The 25,655-nt window shown below is 39.7% G+C and overlaps 1 protein-coding gene across 2 annotated transcripts; it reads right to left on the reverse strand.

Annotated features, from left to right (window-relative positions):
• Positions 1 to 1,664: 1,664 nt before the first annotated feature.
• LOC124863310 (prostaglandin E2 receptor EP1 subtype-like) lies at positions 1,665 to 8,406 on the reverse strand. 2 transcript variants are annotated; one of them, XM_047357644.1, is made up of 3 exons: positions 8,331 to 8,406; positions 5,949 to 6,823; positions 1,665 to 3,147 (listed from the first exon to the last, which is right to left on the reverse strand). In XM_047357644.1, exons 2-3 carry the CDS (start codon positions 6,774 to 6,776, stop codon positions 2,866 to 2,868), a joined length of 1,110 nt encoding a protein of 369 aa, XP_047213600.1. In that variant the 5' UTR covers positions 6,777 to 6,823; positions 8,331 to 8,406; the 3' UTR covers positions 1,665 to 2,865. The 2 variants fall into 2 exon arrangements, with proteins under 2 accessions (XP_047213600.1, XP_047213599.1); XM_047357643.1 differs by having other exon boundaries at positions 8,204 to 8,384.
• Between the last annotated feature and the right edge of the window lie 17,249 nt (positions 8,407 to 25,655).

Genomic DNA, 25,655 nt, shown 5'->3' on the forward strand with positions numbered 1-25,655 from the left:
GTACTTACATTCACAGCATCTACATTCCTGTCACAGGATTATATGGGATACACACATTATGGTTCTCACATCTTCATGCTGAGGTAAAAGCATATCCTTTTACGCTCATGTGAATACTGACACTGAGTCTGACAAACAAACAAACATTTCAAAGCTGTTATTTTAGCTGAGATGTTTTCTTTAAGACTCTTTTACTTTAAAGACAAATTTTAATATATTAAAGTCCAACCAAAATATTTTCTATTTGCATGAAGTCATACCTAAGCATAGGCATGACTTCTTTCAAGAATGACAAACAAACTTAGACAATATAGTAAAATAGTGTAAATGTGAATGTACACAACCCCTCAAATTTACTGCATCCCTGGTAAATCCTTAATCTCACACTGTAACATGTCCTGGTATTTAAAACAGTTATTTATAAAGGTAGGCTGGCAAGTTTTCAAGGGCCTTTGGAAAAGAAACAGGCCCACAGCATCACAGACCCTCCACTGTATCCTCCACCAAACTGTGTAGTGTCTAATTGTTGCAACGGAGACTTGGTGACCACAATATATCACTGTTTGCTGCAGCTCTTTAGCAGTGAGCTTTGGAAATTTATTTTACCTCTCTTCCCAACCTTAAAAATATACCTCTGTGCCGCATCATTCAGAAAGTCATAGTTTACTAATTTGCTATCAGAAACCTTGATTAACTTTAAAATAACCATATATTTCAGAGATGCTGCTCTTATGTTTTATTTTAGGGGGATTGTTAAGGGTGCCATTAATTGTGACTTCTGTGATTGTGTGAGAAATAATTATTACCTAACACAGCATTTTTTCCCAACTTTGTAAGTGTAATCAAATTAAAGATGTTTTTTTTCTAACATTTTGTAGTTTGAGATCAGCTGCAGCTAAAAATAAAATTATCTGAAAGTTTTTAGACATCTTTACCAGGGTTGCCAATAAATATAGAGGCACTATCTTTGTTGAGGAAACTGATTCAGTATTAAATACTGAATTGTTTATCCCCATTCTCTGAACAGTGGAGCCTTTACTCTTGGATTTCTGCACATGATGGTATTCTTCATCATTAAAGTTACTTTTTCAAACATTCACTTTCCAAATTTAGCCTTCTAAAACAGTGTCCATGCTGTGTTATTGGTTATATTTCAGGGAAGGAGTTGTTCACTTCAGATAACACTACCTGCTATAGTGCTAGCAATGTTCAACACAAACACTTTGACCAAAGAAACGGTCATAATGAACATATTTTACACAGTATTATATAATGAAAATGAATATTTTCATTCAAATTCAACTGTTTGCCTAATAAAACACATTGAACATTTTGAGGTTGCTGTTGTTTCTCTCCTTATGTATGCATAGCTTTTCTCTGGGTACTCTGGCTTCCTCTCACCTGCATATCACATTAATTGGCCACTTTAAATTGGACTTAGGTGTGTGTGTGTGTGTGTTCCTGTCTTGGCATCACAGTGAGAACCATTTTCCTGATTTCACCATCAAATTGAGGACCGTTTGTACCAAAGTGAGGACATTTTGCTGGTCCTCACGACCTATTTTGCTAACGGTTAGGTTTAGGACTAAGGTGTGAACTGAGTTTAGGTTCAGGTTAGGGTTAGGCATGCACTGGTAATGGTTAGGTTTAGGGTTATTGTCAGGGTTAGGGCATAGAAAGGGTTGAAAATGACTGAAAATCAATGGAAGTCAATGGGAGTCAACACATGGTCCTCACTACATAAAGCAAAACAAGAGTGTGTGTGTGTGTGTGTGTGTGTGTGTGTGAGCATGCATGGTTATTTGTCTTGCTTATCTCTGTGTTACCCTGTGATGGAAAGGTTGACCGTGAAAAAAACAGCCCACCCCACGACCATGTGAAGACTATAGAGGATGGATGGATGGATGGATGAGTTAAATCAACCCAGGCCTGGATCACTCCATACTGGACCCAGGAATATGTTGGGAAAAAAAACTGTTAACTGTAATATTTTACAGTGTATGCAGATGAAATGCTTTATGTTTTTTTTTATTTAACATCTCATTGCTCATTGAGACTAAAACGGTGCTGCTTTGGTTTGATATGCTCAAAAAACATATTTCCAAAGGTTTCTTGCTACCTCGTAAAATCTGTGGCCACCTCTCTCTATAAGCCTGTTTTAGTTTGAACTTGTGGTTTACAACATAGCCAATGTGAGAGATGCTTTGGTGATCTCACCCTCTCTTTTACGTCTTCCATAGGAAAGGGTCTTCATCAGTAAACCATTTCTAGGTAGTAATAATGACCATGGGTAATTATTATTTTTTTGTACATCTGAGCTAACGGGGTGCAAACTCTCTGGTGGTCTCATCATCAAATCTTTAGAAATCTCTTTTGTTTTTGCCATATTGCACTTCAACACATTATATTTTACATCAGACTTTCTTGTTAACAAAAACGGAAAACTCAGTCAGACTGGAAAGTTACTTCATAGAACCATCTGGTCTAATTTGAAAGTGATGCAATTGAAATTTCTAAAAGATTTCCAGACCTTTAAGCCCCTCTTGATGCGTGCTTTCAGGAAGGAGAGGCTGCCATGGCACTGTTATAAACCAGTAGCAATTTTTTACTCAGTTTGGGCTTTCCCCTTTGTTTTAGTGTTATTGTTGCTCATACATAGAACATCTATGTAAAATGGTACTTTTAGGCTTCCATATCTGAAAGACAGATCCAGACTCACTTTATTTACACCAGTCAGGGTGACTTGTACTCAAAGAAGCCAAGAGAGTCAGATTTCTTATGGCTCTATTTCTGCTCTTCAGTTCGGCTCCAAATAAACGACTGTAGCATTCATCTCACTATTTAATATCTAAGTCCTTCCTACTTTTAAATCTTTTTGGCAGGAATATTCTCCAACTTGTGGAGGGAGCTGATGTCCAAGCGGACGGATCGTAAGGTGCTCCTCTTGAAGCTGGCCTGGTTTTTGGTGATGCGGTAGATTTTTCGGAGGATGGCACGTCTCAGCAGGATGTAGACCCATGGGTCCAGGATCTGATTCCAGGTTGCCATTCTGACACCGGTCATCATGAGTTTACTGTAAGTGCGGGTGACTTCCTCGCTCAGTTGTGATTCGCTGTAAGAGTGCACGGCTGACATCAACGAAAAGATCTAAAAAGAAAAAGATGAGCAATAAGTTGATCTCATCTCACCAATTCTGTGTTTTTGTGGTTGTTTACAATAATTTTATTCTTGCAGTTCATACTTTTCACGCTCACTGTCTTAATGCAACTCGCTAGGTTTGTTTTCTACAATCAGTTGAACTTAGTTTAGATATAGTTTGGTGTCCATAAAACATCATCTCATTGTACATTTTTCTATTTATTTTCCCTTTTTGTTGTAAAGCAGAATTTAATTAGGAGACAATCTACACTCTTAAAAACAAGCTTTCACGCCAACAAGCAAGAGTTCTTTTAAGTGAATTTGTTAGTATTTTTTCTTAGTTTTCCTATCTATATTTCAATGTTTTTAATCTAAATCCGCTCTCAAAGATCAGTCAGTCAGTCATTTTCTACCGCTTCTTCCATAGTGAGTCGTGGAGAAGCTGGTGCCTATCTCCAACAGTCTACGGGCGAGAGGCGGGGTACACCCTGGACAGGTTCCCAGTCCATTGCAGGGCAGCTCTCAAAGGTGTTTACTTATATTCTGTGTAGCTGCAGCAAAACGTTTGAGCCGTATTTCAGAAAATCGCATGGATTTCAAGATTTTTCTGGAGTCTTGGAGAACAATAAGCTGTTTGTAAAATGGACCAGCACGGTCAGAAATAGAACTTCAGTTATCCAGAACCTACATTCAATTCTGTGAAAAGTCACAATTTTACCCCAATGTTTACAAAATGCCTGCTACTCAGCTTGATTATTGTGCCTATTGTGATGTCTTCGAGCAAACTACACAAAAAGTAGAAGTAGCAGTTAAAAATTTGTATTCGGTAAAATCCTCAAGTGGAAATCAATACTTCATCAAACTGCTTTGCTTTTATTTTCTGTGTACATTTGGTAGTCAAAATTAATACACTACCAAATTGTATCTTTAAAAGGAAACCAGTGTGCTTTACGGTAACATAGCTGAAAGTTAAAATGAACAGAGCAGGTTGGAAAAACAACACACGTCAAGAATCAATCGATTGTTTTATGTTTCTCGCCCTGTCCTTTTTATCTTTGCTGTGACAGTCATGTGGAATCTAACATCTAACATTGATTACTTGTTAGAGGATTTTTCTGACTCTACAGGAAAATAAAAATGGCATACAGGATCTTTAAGCAATCTATTTCAAAACAGAAATGAAAGGAACTCTCACCAGTATATTTTCATTGAACAAATATTTTCTCATGCAAACAATCTTAAACCTGTTACAGAAAAAATATTTAGAAGGAGTTGAGCTCCAAATTTAAAAAAACTGAGACTACAAGAAATGCCAGAAGTTATTTTGTCCATATAACCGTATATATTTTTAATCACAAGCCTGAAACAGTGTAAAATTGGACAAAGCTGGGAAGAAAAATAGTACAACTTCAGGATATCCCTATATTCCCAATTGTTAATGGAAAGGCTTGCTTGATATCAAACTTTACTGAAGGAGAATCTGGACTAACATTAGGTTTTGTCGTTTTTGGTTTGTTTGTTTTGACCAGAACATTTCCTTTTCACCTTAAACCCCCAGGTTCACCGTATGTTTCAGACCAATTCAATTGCGTGTCTTTGTGTTGCCCTGTGATAAACTGGTGACATGTCCAGGGTGTACCCCGCCCTCAATGACTGCAATGACCACAGGAGATGGACACCAGCCCCCCCATAACCCTGCAGGGATACGTTGGTATAGACAATGGATGGATTGTTACAGAGTATGATATTTAATATTTTGTACGTGTTCTATCAGCAAATCCCAACATTTGTACATCTTGAGAAAGAACAACAATTTATTTAGATATAATGAAAAATATTAATGCTAATTAAAATGTTAATCTACTTCCCAAATGTATAGTCTAGGCCAGGGGTCTGCAACTTAAAGAGTCCAAAGAGCCACTTTGGTCATCAGTTCAGCTAAATAAAACTCGTTTAGAGCTCCTAATGTTACATGACCTTTTGAAAAAAGACGACTTCGTTTTTTTATAAATTTCTAGGATAGGAAATTTTTTGTCGTTTTTCAAGGACTACCATTTTCTTTCAACTTTTAGATTTGAAACTAAAGAAAAAACAAAACTTTTGCAGAAAGAGAATGAATACATTTTCTTTTATGGGATACTGATATTGGTGGAAAATTGTGCAAAAAAAAAAGCACATAGATTCAAACTAAGAAAAATATACCTACAACTTATTACTGGTCATTTTAGTCTCATTCTGTTTTGAAATTCAATGTAATTATTCCATGAAATGAAAAAAACTGTTAAAAGCTGCTATTATATCTATATTAAATTAGTTATCACTTTTAGCCAAATTTATTGAGAGCCATTGCCGAAGGTCCAAGGAGCCACTTGGAGCAGCAGGTTGCAGACCCCTACTGTAGACAATATTTATTTTATTATATTACATTTACTATGGGTTGTATGCATATTTTTATTTTCTAAAAAGAAAATAGCGCTTAAGCTAATAATTTTTGTTTCCCCCTAAGACATATTAGGAGATTTTATTGCAGATTCAACTAACTAAGCTAAAATAGAGAAATATTTCATGAATCAACATAAAGCACAGTTTTTCTGATATATGCTGTCCCACCAGTCAGAAATATGAAAAATCCAAAAATTACCACTGCTGTGCTTGAACAAAAAGTTTGTCTTCAGTTCTATCTTTCATAATAATAATGCTAATTTATAATGTTAATTTATAATGTCTAATTTATTAGATATGTAATTATGTTCCTATGTCCTTTATATTTTCTATCAGCGTATGCATGTTTTAAGATTCCATGGACTCACCAGCAGAGGGCTCCAGCAGATGCAAGAGGTGACCATGATGCCAACCAGTTGGACCACCATCTCTGTGTCATGAGACCTTGCAGAGAACCTCTGTGAGGATGAATTCTTCTTTAGCCTGGCTCTAATAAGTGTGAGTCCACTGATGGTGTTGCATATGAAGGCCAGAGCAAGAGAGCTTAAAGCCAGTCCAGAGAACAGCATCACAAAAGTCAGATCCTTGGCATTAGTGTCCATCACCTTAATAAAGCACCATGTTCCTGGGTACTGGTAAGTATAGTCCCCTAGTTGGAATACAGGTAGCAGGGCTACGCATAGAGCCAGGAACCAGGTCATGGACAGGGCTATTTTCGTCCGGGCTGTGGTTACCAGCCGAGCATGCAGCAAAGGATTGGTGACACCGAGGCAGCGCTCAGCAGCCATTGCACAGCCCAGAAAGAGCGGGCACAAGCCGAAAAACACCAGGCAACCTCCGAGAAACTGACAAGGACTGTCTGGATTTGTTGGACCATCCTGGGATGTCAGATTGGCTGTGGAGTATCTCCTTAGTACCAGTCCTCCAGAGACCACATGACCTGTGAGGTCTGTGACCACAAGGGAACTGGCAAAGAGCAAGAAGGTCGCCTTTGACCTTCGCCGGAAGCGGGTGTAGGCCTTAATGAGAATGATGAGGGCCACCACATTAAATAGGATGCCCAGAGTCATTGTGAGGCTGGCAATGATGGGGTTTGAAGGGATGCCATTGTGTGGGAAGTCCACTTGGGGTGTCATGGTACTGCTGTTAAAGTTGGTGTTAAAGCCTGAGGAGTTGGAGTCCTGCATCACCTGCATGACCGCTGGGTTCTGGTTTTCATGTGGTTCCTTTAGGGGACTGAACACTGACATGGGAGAAAAAATAAGGTGTTAGCATGATTATAATCAGTCTGTGTTGTAGGTTTTCCTTAGCTTTTTTCTACACAGATCAGATTAATCTGCACCCTTCTGTTACAGCTACTACCCTGAACTGCAATCTATTTCCCCTAACAAACGCACATTAACAATAAAAACACAGCTAGGTGATAAAGTATGGGTTACCACTGCAGGATTTCACAAAATATGTTTTTTCAAAAATTCACTGAGGAAAAAAGTGGCGATGGGGCATTGTGTTTATTTGGGTCAACAAAATCACAAGAGGCAGAAGAATCGAGCTGATCAACATTCATCAGTAAACACTATGATGGACAAGCGAGTTTAAAAGATTTCCACATCCAGTTCGCCCTGCTCCTCTTCATAAACCACCGCCATAGGTTTTGTTATTGACCAATTTTCCTGAAACCCAGGCAGTGGCCCCAGCTATTACTCAATGTTTGCTGCAGCTGCACAGAATACAAGAAAACCCATTTGAAGGAGGAATTTGATTAAAAAATAGCCTGTGAAAATCTGTTTGTGGGAGGGTAGACTTTTATATTTATTTAACTGATTTAATGTCTCAGGAAAATATTTACCTTTCAGAGTCTTTGGATTGACAAGACAGACTTTATGGTGAAAAAACTAAAAATCTTGACCATCATTAAGGCTTAGGCACACATCCAGAGGTGAAAATATCTCCTCCCAAACCACATCCACACCCTAGTCTTCCACACCTGCACCTAAAGTGTGACTTTTCAGCTTGTTTTTTTAACAGGAAACTTAAAACAACATTTACCTTTTCTTCTCTCTGCCCTAATGATATGTTGATTATCCTAAACCTTTAGAACCAAGTAGGTCTAATCTAGACTTTTACATATTTTAAATCTAGTTTTTGTTTAGAGCACTTTGTTCGTTTTTTTTCTTTTTAATAACGAGGGAATGAGAGAATCCTGAACAAGTCCCGACAGCTATGCTGTTGAGCACAAAGCACACATTCCTTTAAAATGTAGCAAAGAGCTGTGGCAACTGAAGTGTCTGAACAATAAATTAAAATTGAGTGAATAACACTCACAAACAAATGGTATTTCAATTTTGTAAATCAAATTCAAAATTATATCTTTAGGGTTTTATTTGAAAAGTACATTTTTCTACGTTAATATTCCTATCACACATGTAAGACTCATTCTCATTTGACAAGTTGTTACTTTAAAAAAAAAAATCTTCTGTTTTAAAAAGCAGAAGCTTTATTTAAAAAAATCTTTGAATAAAAAAGGGGGTTTTTATACAATTGCCTTGAGAAAATTAACGTTACATATTTAAAAAAAATATTTCAAAGACAACATCAGTTGCATTAAAGTTATTTCACCTACCATGTAAAGATAGAATCCATGGAGATGCTGAAGATCACTGCAAGTTTGCTGCTGAAATTGCCAAAACCACTGCAGTTTTTGAGCTAAATGAATCCAGAGTTGTTCCTGAATAACACAAGCTGTTTACCTGAAGTGTCTCCTTGTTATGCAACAGAAATTCCTCTCAGGACAAGCAGCCTACCCTGATGCACCGCACGAGCGTGTTTTCTGTCACTCTACTGCTGACTGGCCTTTTTATACTTCACAACTGCACTGAGCTCTTGTTGCCAGTGGGTGTCTCCGTCACTGAAAAGCCTTAATTTCCTCCAGGCAGACACTTTCTGAGTTATGTGGAGTGAAAAACCAGTCAGGGAGACAAATGAATTGTTAAAAACCAGCTAACTCTGCCTTCACCACTCTAATAATTATAGGCTATGAAAATCTTTAATTATAAACCTTTAATGCTGAAAAGAAATTTAACTTAATGGTCATAATATGTCTATGATTGCCACAGTAGAGGTTTGCCACAAACGTAAGACCGGTCAGATTAGGGCTGGTAATGACATTATTTTTACAAATGATGTCAACAGTTGGTTGTATTATGTTCTTGTCCCAAAAAAAAGTAAGATCATCAATAAAGTCTGAGTCACAGACAGCATTCCATCAAGAACCATCATTAATCAGTAACCAGATGCATGAGGGACATTTACAGGGCATTGCCAAAGTATTTACACTCCTTCAACTTTTACATGTTTTCTTTTCCTACATCCACAAATGTCACTGCAATAGATTGTTTTACTTTTTTCTTTTTACAAATAAAGAATCTAGCACACATGGCATGTTGAGCTTCCTACACTCTGATAACACTGAATAAAATCCACCCCAAGGAAGCACCTTCAAAAGTCATGTAAATAGCAAATAGAGTCCATCTGTGTGTAAGTCGGCGTCACTATAAATCCAGCTGTTCTGTAAAGGCCTCGGACATTTAGTGGACAAACAACTTAATTAAGACGAAGGAACACGCCAAGCAGGTCAAAGATAAAGCTGTGAAGAAGTATTCAATCAGTGTTAGGTTATAAAACAATATCCCAAGGTTTGAAGTTCTCCATAATCTGAAAATGGAAAGAGTATGGCACAACTCTAAACCTACCAAGGTCATCCATGTAAACTGAGAGGGTAAGCAAAGAGAGCATTAATTAGAGAAACAGCCACGAATCTAAATATTAAACGTATGCTAGCCTTGTTAAACTTCTTTGAATTTGTAAGCATCTGAGGCAAATTGTCAACTCATAAGATTCATACAAATTTCCCACACATCAACTCATAATTTCTTAATCAGTACACCTGCCTTGCTTTCAACCTTAAAGCTGTTTTTGATACTGTATTAAACATATTATTTAGTTTCTTTACAGTATCAAAATTAACATAAAAAGGAGTGCTGTTTTTCAACAAGAAATAACTTTTAAGACATAACATAGCACCCTGATTGGCAATTGAACAAGCAGTGCTTGACATTCTGTCTGCCGAGGCCGGACCAAACAGCCTGAGCAGTTCATTGATCAACCTCCAGACGTGAGCCAGATCTTCACTCCCTCCACTAAAAACATCTCCGGCTACAACCTGAAGCTGAAGCTGTAATCACAATTTATTTTACGGTTTTTCCTCATGTTCGAAAATTTTACAGACCTCTTCTGCCATCTGGGATGTAATCCCAGCAATGTGAGGAACCAATGCTCCTTTCACAAACACAACAGTCGAAAAATAATGGTTAATATGTAACAATAAGAGGAGCGGCAATTCTTGAAAAACCAAGTATGAAATTAAAGCTGCAAGCAGCCTTGAAGGCCCTGGCACCTCAGCGCAACTTGGCCTGTGGAGCGACCGGGGGAGCCTGGCTTCACCTCCTACACGCCACCGACGACGACACTGCTTCACTTCAACACGTTGCCACTAGGTGGCACTGTGAGCAACATGTCATATGATCTTCGCTCATGCAGAGTTTTGGCCTGGCGAGAATGAATCAAAATTTGGAGTAAATCGGACCTTCCAGATGGAAGCTGCACTCATTTGTTTGCGGGGCTAAAACTACGTCATGAGTTGCCTGTGCCAACATGTTCAGCATTGATCCCTGATGATGTATACTACATTTCAAGTGGATCCGATGATGTATGAGGGAGATATAGCCCTTTAAGTGTCCTAGGGGGTGCTGTTGATCCAAATTCCAATGTAATCCAATAGAGGTATTTGGGGGCTGACAAAGATCAACCATTTTTATTTTGGAGTGAATCGGACCATGCATGTGTAATTTAGAGCCAAACATATGGCCGTGGCATGACATCAGAATTTGCCACGCCATCATAGCCACACCTTCCAGCTAAAGCAGTCGGTATTGGCGACTGTCTTAGACCATCATGTTATCTGTTACTTGGGATAGTTTCACATTGATTAGGTGAAGAACATAAAAAATTGACTCTCTAAAGGTAAACATGACACTTCCTGTTCTCAGGGGCCGGGGCTTCAATGATGTCAGCAGTTGACCAGTGAATATTGTTCCAGTCATCATATGGATCAATCCCAGAAGGTTTCATGTCTTTGTGACTTTCCTTGTAGAAACTATATCAATTTCGTCTTTTATGGCGAGAAGTCATATTTTGAGGCGTGGCCACACCCACACGCTTTCATGTATCAAAAAGCTTTTGATAACATTTGATCCCCAGTGCCTTAAGAATATACTGAGTGATTTTCAAGTCTCTAAGTCAAAAGCTGTAGGAGGAGTTCGCTCAGATATGCGGGCTAGAAACGGCCACACCGGGGTCAAAATGGCAAATTCAATCCAAAATGGCCGACTTCCTGTTGGGTTTGGACCAACGCTCCAAGATACTTTTTTGTAGGTCTTGACAAGTTACATATGTGTACCAAATTTCAGATTCCTCGGTCAAAGCATGGCTTGGGGGTGATTTGTTTTTATTTTCTAGGGGGCGCTGTGGACGAATTAGGTCACGCCCACCAAATATGTCATCAGATCTCTGTTGGGGACTGGACTAGGATCAATCACATTGAATTTGGTGCAAATCAGATGATGTATGTGGAAATTAAAGCCAAACGTATGGCCATGGCGTGACATCAGACTTCGTCACGCCACCACGGCTACACCCTCTAGCCAAACCTGTCAGAACTGGAGACCATGTTAGACCATCGAGTTATCTGTCATTGGAGACAGTTTCATGTTGATTAGGTGAAGGAGATCAAATATGGGCCACACTAAGTGAAACATTACACTTCCTGTTCTCACGAGGTGGGGCTTCAATGATGTCAGCAGTTGACCATTGAATATTGTTACAGTCATCATATAGATAAATCCCAGAAGGTTTCATGTCTCTGTGATTTTCCTTGTAGAAACTATATCAATTTCGTGTTTCATGGCAAGAAGTCAAATTTTGAGGCATGACCACGCCCACACGCTTTCAGGTATCAAAAAGCTTTTGATAACTTTTGATCCCCATTACCTTAAGAGTATACTAAGTGATTTTCAAGTCTCTAAATTAAAAGCTGTTGGAGGAGTTCGCTCAGATATGCAGGTTTGGTGTATTTCAGCCAATTTATGTGAAAGTTATTGCTGTTTGAAATTTGCGGTGAGAAGGCTAACTTTGAGGCCTGGTCCCGCCACTTCAACATACCCAAAAACTCACAATTTTGATAACTTTTAATCCCCAATGCCTTAACTACATACTGACCAAATATGAAGCCGATAGCTCAAAATCCCTAGGAGAAGTTCGTTAAAGTTCGACATGTATGAAAAGTGAAAAACGTCCAAAAATGACCCTTTGACCCAACATGGCCGACTTCCTGTTGGTTTTAGGGCATACCCCCAAGAGACTTTTTTTCATGATTTGGGGAGATCTAGCTATGCACCAAATTTCAACTCTCTAGGACGTACCAGTTGGCCCATCTCATTTTAGGGGGCGCTGTAAAGCCGTTTGGCCACGCCCATTTTCAATTCCCTTAAAAACCTTAGATTTCACTAGGGGGACAATTTTGGGTAAAGTTTGGTGAGTTTTTGAATATGTTTAGGCCCCCAAAAAGGCAATTAATTTGTCGCTTGAATAATAATAAGAAACGGAGCAATTACAATAGGCCCTTGCAGGCCTTCCTGCTTGGGCCAAATAATTCCGACAAAGAAACCTCTCAAATATCTTTAGAAAGGAGAAATCGCCTCACTCTTGAGAGGACATCTTAATATTCTGTCAGCTCATGTCAAAACAGTGTGAGCTATTTGCTGTTAAATTACACTGTTAATATACACCATATGACTCTTTGCTCAAACATATTCAGGTTTACAAGAAAAGGTAGGGAACTAAAACAGGGACTGGTATGTGTGTGAATGTAAGAGGATTTCAACAAAAAAGAAGTATGTTTAAAAAAAGCCACAGTATAGAGTACAATCTGGGCTTTGTTTTCGCCTGTTTTGATATGAACCCAGTCCAAACTAATTATGGACAAGTACAAGTTAGAGCAGCTCTACCTGATACAGTGTGGTGATATGGGAGATGGAGCCTGATTTAGCTCAACATACTTTTAACCCTGAGAGGAAATGTGGGACACAAAAGTGATCTGCTGATAAAACTGTCCATTAAAATCAAACAGACAGGAAGTCTTTCTCTTCTTTGGAAAACAGGGACAGGCACTGACTATTTGCTATTATACATGAATATGCTACAGCCGAACTTGAACAACAATGTTTGACTAACGTCTGCGACAACAAATGAGTTCTTGTTTTTTTCATTTTTATCAGAAAAATTTATTTTATTGGTTTTCTACATCAATAACATTGAACCGTTTTCATTTTAGTATAAATGTTATCTTTTTCCCCTATTAATGCACACCTAGTAAGCAAATTCCTGAAAAGAGCTTCAGCAACCAAACAAACTACATGGCTTAAAGGACTTTTTTACTCTTTGGATGTGTACCATTGTCTGTGTGTGAGGAGGCAGTAGTACAGTGAAGGAAAATATCCAGCCATCAGTTTGTGACCTTAAGTCCTTGTGCCTTTGAATTATGCAAGCAGAAAACAGTCTCAAGCATCACCTCTGAAAGGTTTTGGAGTGGCCAGGTCCAGATTGAAACTTAATTAAGATACTGTGGCATGACTTTAAACAGGCCATTCATGCTTAAAAACAATCCATACCACTTTTTCACCCATGCGATTCAGAACCAGTTGAACCGGTGTTTCCATCGACAAAAAGAGCTTCCAGGGTGCAAATTCTGATTCAACTCAGGCACCACAGCATACTTGGTTTTTTTGCATGATCCACAATGTTACTTGTGTGGGCAGGTCGAAGCTGCAGGCAAGTGCGAAGGCGAAGAATGTACCATATGAAGATTATTCATATGTTTGTGAAGACATGCTAAACACAAATTCTATAACTAACTACTTGTTTCTATTTTACTCGCAGATACTAAACATATGCAAATGAAAATATTGAGCACACTATTATTCTTGCACAGAGTCACCATCTCCTTTACCGTATTAACTGTATTTTATGGATGCTTTTTTTTTCTCATTAAAAGGAACATTGCGTAGCTAAGCAAGCTCTGATATTTCACTACAATACGTTCCCCCAGCATTGTGTAACGAGTGAACCAGGTCCCAAAGAAGTTCTTCATCTTCATCTACTTCAAAATCCACACTGCTGTCCGAACAATCTTCTACTTCGAGCTCACTGCCCTGCAAAATTGTTTCCAATGCTTCCAAAGTGCTTGTTTACCCTTCTGCAAAATAATAATGTTTCATGAAATTCATGAAAAACACACAAAACAAGCAAGCTTCGTGCATAGCAGTGTGTAAAACAAGCTGTGTGTAAAGCGAAAGTTACTACCACTTCTATAACCTTGGATACGCACGGCAATTACGTGACCGGAAACGTCATACGAAGGAGTGCACTGCATCCCCGCAAAAGGTGAGGTTCTCTAGTTTCCGTTGGTACCAAAAAAGAAGGGGTGGGGAAAAACATGTGTTTCCTGTAGCATTTAAGGTGTACTCAGATATCCCTGAAGGACCCCTGACCACCATCTTGTGGGTTTAATTGCTGTAAAACCAAAAGCATTTGTAAAAAACTAATTTAGCGAATTGCTTTGTAAACATTAAAGCCTCATTGTGGAGGATTTAGAAAACAAAATCTCGTGGTGTTTGGCTGACTTTTAGAGCCAGCGAAAAATGGGCCGCTCAAACGGTTGAGTTCGTCAGGCTTAACAGGTTAAGCTGATTGGACTCGAACATCCTGAAATCAGCAAAAGTCAGGCAAACACAAACACAAACCTGCACACTGCCCTGTGGATATGACAACCAGAGGTTTGGGCTTTAGGAGAAAACACCACAACATCCAGCAGATGTTACTTTGATTTAATATATTTCTTCTTGTTGTGTATCCATAAAAACGTCAGCGCTCTCAGTTGGACATAAGAGTCCAGATTGGCTGCTGTTTGTTTACATAAACCATTCTCTGCATACCTGCCAGAAATACAACAATGAAACTGAAACACCTGGTTTTAGACCACAATAATTTATTAGTATGGCGTAGGGCCTCCATTTGCGGCCAATACAGCATCTATTCGTCTTGGGAATGACATATACAAGTCCTGCACAGTGGTCAGAGGGATTTTAAGCCGTTCTTCTTGCAGGATAGTGGTCAGGTCACTACGTGATACTGGTGGAGGAAAACGTTTCCTGACTCTCTCCTCCAAAACACTCCAAAGTGGCTCAATAATATTTAGATTTGGTGACTATGCTGGCCATGGGAGATGTTCAACTTCACTTTCATGTTCATCAAACCAATCTTTCACCAGTCTTGCTGTGTGTATTGGTGCATTGTCATCCTGATTCACAGCACCGCCTTCAGGATACAATGTTTGAACCATTGGATGCACATGGTCCTCAAGAATGGTTCGGTAGTCCTTGGCAGTGACACGCCCATCTAGCACAAGTATCGGGCCAAGGGAATGCCATGATATGGCAGCCCAAACCATCACTGATCCACCCCCATGCTTCACTCTGGGCATGCAACAGTCTGGGTGGTACGCTTCTTTGGGGCTTCTCCACACTGTAACTCTCCCGGATGTGGGGAAAACAGTAAAGGTGGACTCATCAGAGAACAATACATGTTTCACATTGTCCACACCCCAAGATTTGCGCTCCTTGCACCATTGAAACCGACGCATGAGTGACTAAAGGTTTGGCTATAGCAGCCCGACCGTGTATATTGACCCTGTGGAGCTCCCGACGGACAGTTCTGGTGGAAACAGGAGAGTTGAGGTGCACATTTAATTCTGCCATGATTTGGGCAACCGTGGTTTTATGTTTTTTGGATACAATCCGGGTTAGCACCCGAACATCCCTTTCAGACAGCTTCCTCTTGGGTCCACAGTTAATCCTGTTGGATGTGGTTCGTCCTTCTTGGTGGTATGCTGACATTACCCTGGATACCGTGGCTCTTGATACATCACAAAGACTTGCTGTCTTGGTCACAGATGCCCCAGCAAGACGTGCACCAACAATTTGTCCTCTTTTGAACTCTGGTATGTCACCCATAATGTTGTGTGCATTTCAATATTTTGAGCAAAACTGTGCTCTTACCCTGCTAATTGAACCTTCACACTCTGCTCTTACTGGTGCAATGTGCAATCAATGAAGACTGGCTACCAGGCTGGTCCAATGTAGCCATGAAACCTCCCACACTAAAATGACAGGTGTTTCAGTTTCATTGTCCAACCCCTGTACATGTCATGGTCTTTTAGTTTTATAAACAGTTAATGTCCTGAGGCATTTATATAAAATAGCAGAGCAGCTACAAAATTATTTATGACTTTAAGTACCAAGCATTGACCAAGCAGCAACAATACTTAAACTTTGGATTTTGCAACTTTCACAATTTTATTCTTACACACAATAATACTTTTTAATGGCATGCACATCCTTCTGTCCCCCTTGGCTATGTGACTGTGGGCTCTGTAGGACAGAATTTCCCAGGAACCCTTTTTTAATTAGTGCTGAGAGAGTATCAGAGCAAAAGGAGTTTCTGCTGAACTGGAGTCTCTTTGTCTACATTAGGGCCTTCCGTGTCTTTTTAGGGCTCATATGTATAAAACCAAAACATACACCGTCACAGTTTTGTGGCTCGAATTACGTTTCTTGTTTTTAGTTCAAAGTATCCTAGAATTTTATCTGATGAGCTGTATACAGACCATACAGAGATGTGTAGAACTCCCATAAACGTCTTTATCACAGCATTTAACTGCTTTGAGATGGATATGGAAATGTTCCTGGAATGTGAGGCTGAGGTGCCAGTCACAAATTTAAAAAATGCTGACAAATATTTTAGAGACATAAACCCGGTACAGTGAGTTACAAGAGAATTGATAGCCCTTATTGATAGCCCTTATATTTTTATACATTCTGTCATGTTATAACTAGTGATGTGTCGGTCGCGAATGAAACGGCTCTCGGAGCTGTCTCTATAACTGTAACCTGGTGGTTGCATTGTTTATCAAACACTAAAATCGCGTGGAAAATGTGACTCTCTGTTTCCTGGCATCTTGGTCTTGCTGCATTCTAAATGAATAATTCATTTTGTGCCTATAATTGCAATATTGTGGGCAATAACAAACCACAAAAACTTAAGAGTCATTCGGGAACCAAAAGAGCCAGCTCCTTTCGGTAAGCCAAGCCAAAAGAATCTGTTCTCCAAAAGGAGCTGAAGGTTCCATTACTTGTTACAACCACAGACTCCAGGATATTCTATGTGATTGAAATGTGGACATTAATTACTTGTAGAACCTCCTTTTCCTTTCTTCAATTACAGCTGAAGGTCTTTTAAAACAAGGTGTAATTTTCTTTTGTGTTTGTTTTCTGTGTGGTTTATTATTGTTAGTATGATCTTGCCTTATCCTGTTAATTATTGTCATTAGGGTCTTTTCATATTGGTTCATTCCTTTATGTTTAGTTGCTAATTTCCTGTGTTTTTTCCTCTGTATATTTCAGTTTGTTCCTTCATGTCAGTTTCAGGCGTTTACAATTTTTGATTTGTAGATCCTTTTGTGTCTTGTTCAGCTCCCTGTGTGTTGTCTGTGTTGATTAGTCTCCCTCCCTCAGTTCCCCTGCTCAGTACTCTCCCACAACTGGTCACTGATTTGAATCCCCTGGTTTCTGTGTCACATATCCTCTGTATGTGAAGCCCTTGGTTTCCTTTGATCAGTACTGGGTTCTTCTGTTTCATTCCCTCCTGCTTGATGTCCTGTTCTTTTTGTGCCATAAACTGTAAGTTCCTGTTTTTTAATCAAATCATTTTTTCACTCTTCATGCTTTCAGTCTGCCTGCACTTGGGCGCATTACTACCACAAAACATGACACTACCAGCTTTGTACTAGGATGATGTGTTCAAAGTGTTGTACAAAGTAACTTTCCCCCACACATTGCATTTGGTATGTAGGACAAAAAGTAAATTTTTGGTCTCATCTGACCAGAGCACCTTCATCCACATGTTTGATTTGTCTCCCAATTAGCAAACTGACATCTTCTTGCCACTCTTCCATAAAGACTAGATCTAATTAATAGTTATTCTGCCAACAGAATCTCCCAATTGAGCAATGGATCACCTCTTTGGACTATGAATACTTTCGTAAGACACTGTTGGATTTACTCCTTTACTAGTCCTTTTACAGTTTTTAATTTAGAACAAAACAGAACAATAACCCAGTACACTAGAGAAAGCTTACTGAAGATTTTTTTTCTACTTTATTTTGTTGTGATAAAACAAATTTTCCCTATCTGCAGGCCCTGACATGATCTGCAGATGTTTAAGATTTGTTTTGGATTGTTCTCTCTGATCATTATTGTTTATGCTCTCCACGTGGGGAGTATAGTTCATTCTTTAGATTTTGATTTTTACTTATTCTTAGATTTATGTTTATGGTGCATTTTAGTCCTGTTACTTTTAAAAAAATTGTCCATTGGATTTATTGTGTCTTTGTATCTCTGTTTAGTTACAATCACATTTTGTTTCCACTCTCTGCCACTTCCACCATTGTCAGCCTCTTTCAGTCCACCTGTTTCGTGCCGGTCAGTCTCTTTGTTTTCATCTGTGCCATGCTCTTTATATACTCTACCATTCTGTTTATTACTCACAGATACATATTGTTTTCCATGCTAAGCCTGCCCATGCTTATGTCTGTTTCTGCTCTATCCCCATGCCTCATTTTCCTCATGCCTGTTTTTGTATGTTCTTTTTTTGTTTAACATTAAATATTTCCTACTCACCGTTCCCACCAGCCTGTCTACAGTTGAGTCCTACTCCAAGAGCCTTTGGTGACAGGCCCATTATTCTCACATCAAGGAGAAAAGATAATATTTAATGACATTAACATCATCATCTGACAAAAAATGTGTACAGATGCTTCCATCAGAGCTGACTCACAGGTAGAGGGTCTGAAGTGCTGTACAAAGGAAAAATGGGATAAACTCTGGAATCAAGGATAAAGTAAAGTGGAACTTAGGAGGACATAGGCTCTTCATCCACTTCCATGATCTCCACAGCCTTGTTGTGTCATGATCCTTAGGTTTTGGTTTCCATTTGCGTTTGTGTTCTCATCCTTTCCTTGTTAATTTATGTTTTTCAGTTTTTGCCATATTTAGTGTCCATTATTGTTAGAAAGGTGTTGCCTCATTAGTTCATTCCTGTGTGTTTAGTTTTCAAGTTTATTCTTGTTTACTTTGTCATTTAGACTAGTTCCTGTTTGATCTCTTTTAGATATTTCTCCAGGGCTTCTTTGTATCTCAGTTCAGATTCTTTCAGGATAATTAGTCTCCATCCCTTAGCTACCTGCTTTCACTCTGCCTCATCTGTTCCATATTTTCCTCTGAAACCTCACACCTGTCTTTCACCACTGTCTCAGTATTTAAGCTCCTGATTTCCCATTGTTCATTGCCAGATTCTTCCGTTTTACTGCCATGTCCTCTGATTATCCATCGGGTCTGCTTGTTTCTCCACCTGCGGTTTAAATCCTGTTCTCCCTGTGCCACACTATTCTGTAAGTTTCCGTTTTTATTATTAAAGAACTCTCCACCAGTTTTATGTCTCTTCTAAAAACCTACAAACATGACAGGTAGGTGGACCCAGCAAACTCCAGTTCACTCTCCAGAGCATCTTCGGTGGATTTGGATATCTCTAAGTCACCCTGCCAAAACCTAGACAGTAAAATACCCTATGTTTGTGTTCAATTTATAACTCATCTTGGTCTCGTAGTAGTAATTAGCTTCCCCAGTACTTATACTCCTGGTCTCTTCTCAGTCATTGTCAGATTTTCGGTTTCCCAATATTTCTTCCTGTTTTGCCATGATCATTAGTTCTTCTGCTTTTCTTCTTTTATTGAAATACACCTACCCTAAACGACCACGCCTGCCTCCAGCCGGCATATAGCTTCTCCACTATATCATAACATGAGATCATAGTATTTCTACTAAATACGATCATGCTGTGAGAATCTCATACTGGCTCAAGCCTTGTATTGCAATATTTATTTATGAAGATATTTGACTGCCTTGCCTTTTGACTTGATATTGCCATTGATTGAATGGATACTATCCAACAATTTTAGAAACTGCTTATTTGTTTAGCTTTCCATGGAGCATCATAAACAGACACAAATAAAAATGGCCAACCGCTAATATTTGCGATGTTACTACAATGGCACCAAACAACAGGAATAAAATGTCAGTGGTTGGCCATTTCTAGGTAGGTTTGCAGTTGTGCCATATTTGTTCAAAGCATATAATCGGACCTTGCTTTAGTCTTCTGTCTGCTGTGTTCCTTGGTCTTCATGATGCTGTTTGTTCATTAATGTCCTCTAGCAAACCTCAGAGGCCTACACAGCTGGATTTATACTGAGATTAAATTACATACAGCTGGACTAACTAATTGTTTTTTAAAGGCAATTGCTTGCACTGAATTCTGTTTAGAACTATCAGAGTAAAGAGGGCTAAATATCTTCCACTTCTCAACTTTGCACTTTCCTTGTGGTGGCCTATTACATAAAATACCAAAAAACATGCATTCAATTTTGCGGTTGTAATGTGATACAACGTGACATGGATCAAGCGATATGGATGCATCTGCAAGGCACTATGGCAGATGTTCATATTATAAAAGATGCCCAAGTAGGTCGCACTTACTGGCCCACAGAGAACTGAGAGGATGGGAAAGCTAAAACCCTGAGGAGCGGTTCAAAAAACAAAGACCCCTGCAGTTCTGGAAAGGCATCAAAGCACTAAAAGACTGCAAAGGCAGAACCCCACCATTAGCAATAACAGTGTTCTTCCTCACTCCCTAAGCCAGGTGAATGTGCTCTGATCTCGGATTGTAAACTTTCCTAGCAACATGTGTTCCAGATAGCTTCCTTCACCTACAACTGCATCCCTACCCACTCATCAAACCCTGTTGTGTAGGTTACAGTTAAAGCCGCTGAGAGTGTTTAATGTAAACCAAAAAACGGAACCACAGAGAAAAGGTAACGTCTGTTCAACTGGGATCTATCCTCCTTTCCACCAACGGTGACTTTGTGGAGAGACTTTCCAGGCTTAAATTACTGAGATTCAACACAACAAAGAAGCTCTTATGAACTTTCAACAATATACCTATTGAAGAAAACTCAGCTGAGACCTTTCTGCATGAGGAAACCTAAACAAGCACAGTTTCCTGCAGATGCTCCTTAAGAATTCACAGAATGTCCAGAAAAATGTAGGAAACATTGGGAGGGGCGGGATCCCACCCGGGATCCCACCCAGGATATAGTTTTTTGTTCCCCTCCAGTAACAGAAGGACATTGATCCCAAACTCCACACCAATAGAAGGAAAACAGTGTTCAGTGACAATTACCTTTTATCTGCATATAGGCTCGGTTTCTGCTGCAATTACTCATGCATCTTCTGTTTTGTATGCTGACCTAGATATTAATCAAAAATATTCCTATGTTCCCCGCATTTTAGGAATCAGAGGTCAACATCCAATTCAGGTGTATCATCATTTTACTAAGCAGGCAACCAGAAGTGTGTTCTATACAGTTACTGTGCAATATGAAGCCAAATATTTTCATTTAAATGAACACTGCATGGTACATAAACAGGAAGGAAAAAACGTATATGCTCTTTTGTTTTACATTTTAGGGTTTGATATATTTAGAACTAAAAAAACCTGGTCTTTACTATATTCTATAAGTATTTAAGTCCCATCAAGTGTACAGAAGCATAAAACAGATGACAAGTTTTCATCCTTCCACAATTGTGCTAGACAGTTAGTGGGTGCATTATGGCCAAATGTCTCTACTTTGATCATCTGTAGGACATTGTTCCAGGAGTCTCGTGGTTCATTCAGATGCAGCTTTGCAAGTCCAACCAGCAACTGATTGGAACAACAAAGCAGCAGGAGCAGAGGAAAAAAAAGCTTGAATGGAAAAGATCACAGAAGAATCTGGCTAGAAGGTAATGAAACAGACTGGCTTTAAACTGCTGGGGTGGTGATTGAATGACATGAAAACTGTGTGAGCAAAGCAAAGCATCTGGATGAGGAACTAAACTGAACAGTTGGGGGGGAAAGTGATGGACCCTAGAATGAACCAAAATTAAGGAAATGATCAAGGAACAAACTCAAGGATGAATCGAGGACATTTACTAGTAAAACATGACACTTCCTGTTCTATGTGGGCAGAGCTAAAGTGATGTCACCAAATGTCCCTTCGAATGTGTTGTGCAGTGATCTTGAAGGATGCTCAGAAAGTTTGGTACAACTCTGACCTTGTGTGTGGAAGTTAATGAACTTTCACCTTTTCTGGTGAGAAGTCAGATTTTGAAGCTTGGCCACACTGAGCGTGCAGATGCATCCATACCTCTTGATCCGTGTCATGCCATATGTTGATGCAGAAAAAGCTTCTGATAACTTTTGATTCCCAATGCCTTAAGACTAGGGCTGACTGTTTAATGCTTCTAGCAAGCATTGTGGATAAATTATGCCATACCCACCCAATCTTTTGCTGGCTATCTGTTTGGGGCTGGATTAATATCTATCATATTGAATTTGGTGCAGATTAGATGATATATGAGGAAATTAGCGCCAAATGTATGGCCATGGTGTGACCTTAGACTTCACCACTCCAACACAGCCACACCCTCCAATGAAAGTCTCTGTATTGGAAACCAAGTGAGACCAACTTGTTATATGTCTTCTGACACAGTTTCAAGTGCATTAGGTCAAAAGGGTCAGAGGGTCAGGTACTGTTTCAAGTGAAAAAAGTGACTTCCTGTTCTCAGAGGGTGAGGCTTAGATGATGTCAGTGTATGACCATATGGTATCGTCGGGGACCCAAAATGGATCAATCACACAGACTTCGGTATAATTCTTCCTTTCTACGTGAAAGGTACAGCATTTAGAATTTTTTGACGCAAAGGCAAAGTTTGAGGCCAGGCTATGCCCCGTAGACATGATCAAAAACCGAATTTGAAGTCTATACCTCAAAATCCCTCAGATAAGAGTTTGTCAACGTTTGACGTGTAAATTCTCAAAAACCCTCAGAGATTACTTGTCTATCTTGTCTTTAAGGGTTCTACCTGTGCAATAAATTTCAAATGTCTATGTTATACCAGTTGGCCTGGCTGAGTTTAGGGGGCGATCTGTGTGGCCATGCCACTTTATACAGCTTGACAGGCTAAAATGTCACTAGGGCAACAATTTTGTGCAATGTTTGGAGAGTTTTTGTACATGTTTAGGCCTCCAAAAAGCCACTTTATATTGGGGAGAGTAAAAAACATTCCAATTCCAGTAGGCCTAAAAAGAAAAAACTCACCAAATAAGACAAATAAAATAAACGTATTTCGGCATTAGAAACACTGGAAGTTGTAACACTCTCATTCCTGTCCACCACTCTGACATTCGTTCTGAAATCTGCCCAAGATGCTTTTGCTGTTGTGGAAAGTGCTAGCATGAGATGAAATGTTGCCATGAGATTCAGTCTTGGTTCTGAGGAAATTGATGTTCCCATTTTTTTGCAGTACAAATAACAACCTGCTAAATTGTAATTGGTCAAACTGGTGCTGAAGACACGAGAACGCATTCAAGTGTTCAGTTAGTCTTTCATAATGATGAACTGAAGTTCTGTTATTCTAGATATGCTACAGAAGAAAGATTAAACCTTCAGACAGATGTTCTACAGATTAGGTACCAAACCTGAATGTAGCGTCCAGATCGTTCTACACTTGGTCTTCAAACTTTAGTATTGGTGCTATGGGGTATTAGCTGCCACAATTTGCACTCATAGGTTTTAGAATAGCCCCTTCCCCTTTTCTCCCAGATTTGCAGCAAGTTGTTCAAGACATTTGTGTTCAGTCTGCTCATTTGGGCCCACAAAAAAACATCAACTTCAGCAATTTGGTTGTTCATTTGGACTCTTTCAGTCTGCCTTATTGCTCTGATGAGCTGTTTTAAGTTTGGTGAATGTACACCTGTTGAAAGTAATGTGCATTCATCCAACTTGTCCTTAAACCTTTAGCATTACTTCCTCAAAACTAAATCCCCTTCTCAGCTAATGCCAACACAAATATTTTTTCTTTAGGTACCGTATCCGTTTCTATTTTTACTACTAAAGTTAATAATAGTGATAGATGTTTATTTTACAAGCTTATGATTCCTTTTCAGAACAGAATACAGCCAAACTGAAAATAACCAGAGTTTAGGTGTTTATATGCAGACTAAAAATAGTGTCCTTTGTTTTATATTTAATGTGTTACACTAAGGTGACTCAGTGTTCTGCTCCCACACAAATATTTAAAATTTATCCAGCAACAGGTGACCATGCTGAAATACTTGATCTCATAAAGGATAGTTTTAGCTCATTTTTAAAACTTATTTTAAACTAGCAACTCTTTGAATGTGTAGATTCTACACATTGCTTTAGAGCATGTTTCTCATCAACTTACACATTCATACCAAACTTTCTGTTATACATTTCAAGACTAACCATAAAGCTATTTATAGAGAGTGGGGGATCCAGTTGCCAGATCTTCCAACTGGAAGTCAAGACCTGGACTTTAAGCCTCTCTGCTAAAACAACGTTGTGGAAAAAATTGTATTTAACATAGAAAGAAATCAATGATCATCACTCAGTTGGATTTATTGGTTTTAACCCTGCAAGGGAGAACAATTTACAGCATCAGACATGTGCTTAGGAGTTGGACCGAATCTGTTCTGACCAGCCAAAAAGAAACGCCTCCCTATATCACAGCATTACAAGATGAAACCCCCATGAAGCCTGGCCTCCCTTAGGAGATGCTGAGGTCAGATCTGTTGTAATTCTTGCCCAGATGTGTTGGCTACCCTGCACCAAGTTCTTCCATTATCTTGTATTTCACAGACCCAGAATCATCTGCATAACATAACTAAAACAGAGCGGTTTGCAGAGCCATTTTCCTGATCCGTGACATAAAATATACAGCAGTGAGGACCAGCATGAGAGAGCTGGGGGGATACGAAAACTTTTGTCAGGTCAGGCAGTGTATCAGCTCAGAAAACAAAGGCACTTTCTACATTTTCATCAACAACAACCTGCTATTGTGCCCATTTATTTTTGTACTATCAGGAATTGAGACAGTGCTTTGGAAAAACATTTACTCTCCTCTGCTCTTCTCCCTGTACACCAACAGCTGCACCTCCAGTCACCAGTCTGTCAAGCTTCTGAAGTTTGCGGACGACACCACCCTGATCGGACTCATCTCTGATGGTGACGAGTCCGCGTACAGATGGGAGGTGGACCATCTGTTGGACTGGTGCAGCCAGAACAACCTTGAGCTCAACGCTCTAAAGACAGTGGAGATGGTTGTGGACTTCAGGCAGAACCCAGCCCCACCTGCCCCCATCACCCTCTGTGACTCCACAATTGACACTGTGGAATCTTTCCGCTTCCTGGGAACCATCATCTCCCAGGATCTCAAGTGGGAGCCAAACATCAGCTCCCTCATCAAGAAAGCCCAGCAGAGGATGTTCTTCCTGCGGCAGCTGAAGAAATTCAACCTGCCAAAGACTATGATGGTGCACTTCTACACAGCCATCATTGAGTCCATCCTCACCTCCTCCATCACCATCTGGTACGCCGCTGCTACAGCCAAGGATAAGGGCAGGCTGCAGCGTGTCATTCGGTCTGCTGAGAAGGTGATTGGCTGCAGTCTACTGTCGCTCCAGGAACTGTACACCTCCAGGACCCTGAAGCGGGCAGGGAAGATTCTGGCTGATCCCTCCCACCCCGGTCACAGACTCTTTGAAACTCTCCCCTCTGGCAGGAGGCTGCGGTCCATCCGGACCAAAACCTCACGCCACAAGAACAGTTTTTTCCCATCTGCCACCAGCCTTGTTAACAAAGCCCGGAAACCACCCTGACACTCTCC

Source organism: Girardinichthys multiradiatus, chromosome X, assembly GCF_021462225.1.
Source record: "Girardinichthys multiradiatus isolate DD_20200921_A chromosome X, DD_fGirMul_XY1, whole genome shotgun sequence".
Classification (NCBI taxonomy): domain Eukaryota; kingdom Metazoa; phylum Chordata; class Actinopteri; order Cyprinodontiformes; family Goodeidae; genus Girardinichthys; species Girardinichthys multiradiatus.

Bases quoted from the DNA above. Each gene is read 5' to 3' on its own strand.
- LOC124863310 (XM_047357644.1), bottom strand. From the start codon at position 6,776: ATGCAGGTGATGCAGGACTCCAACTCCTCAGGCTTTAACACCAACTTT. The intron at 3,148-5,948 runs GTGAGTCCATGG...TTTTCTTTTTAG, and splicing joins TCTGCTGGAGCCCTCTGCTG to ATCTTTTCGTTGATGTCAGC.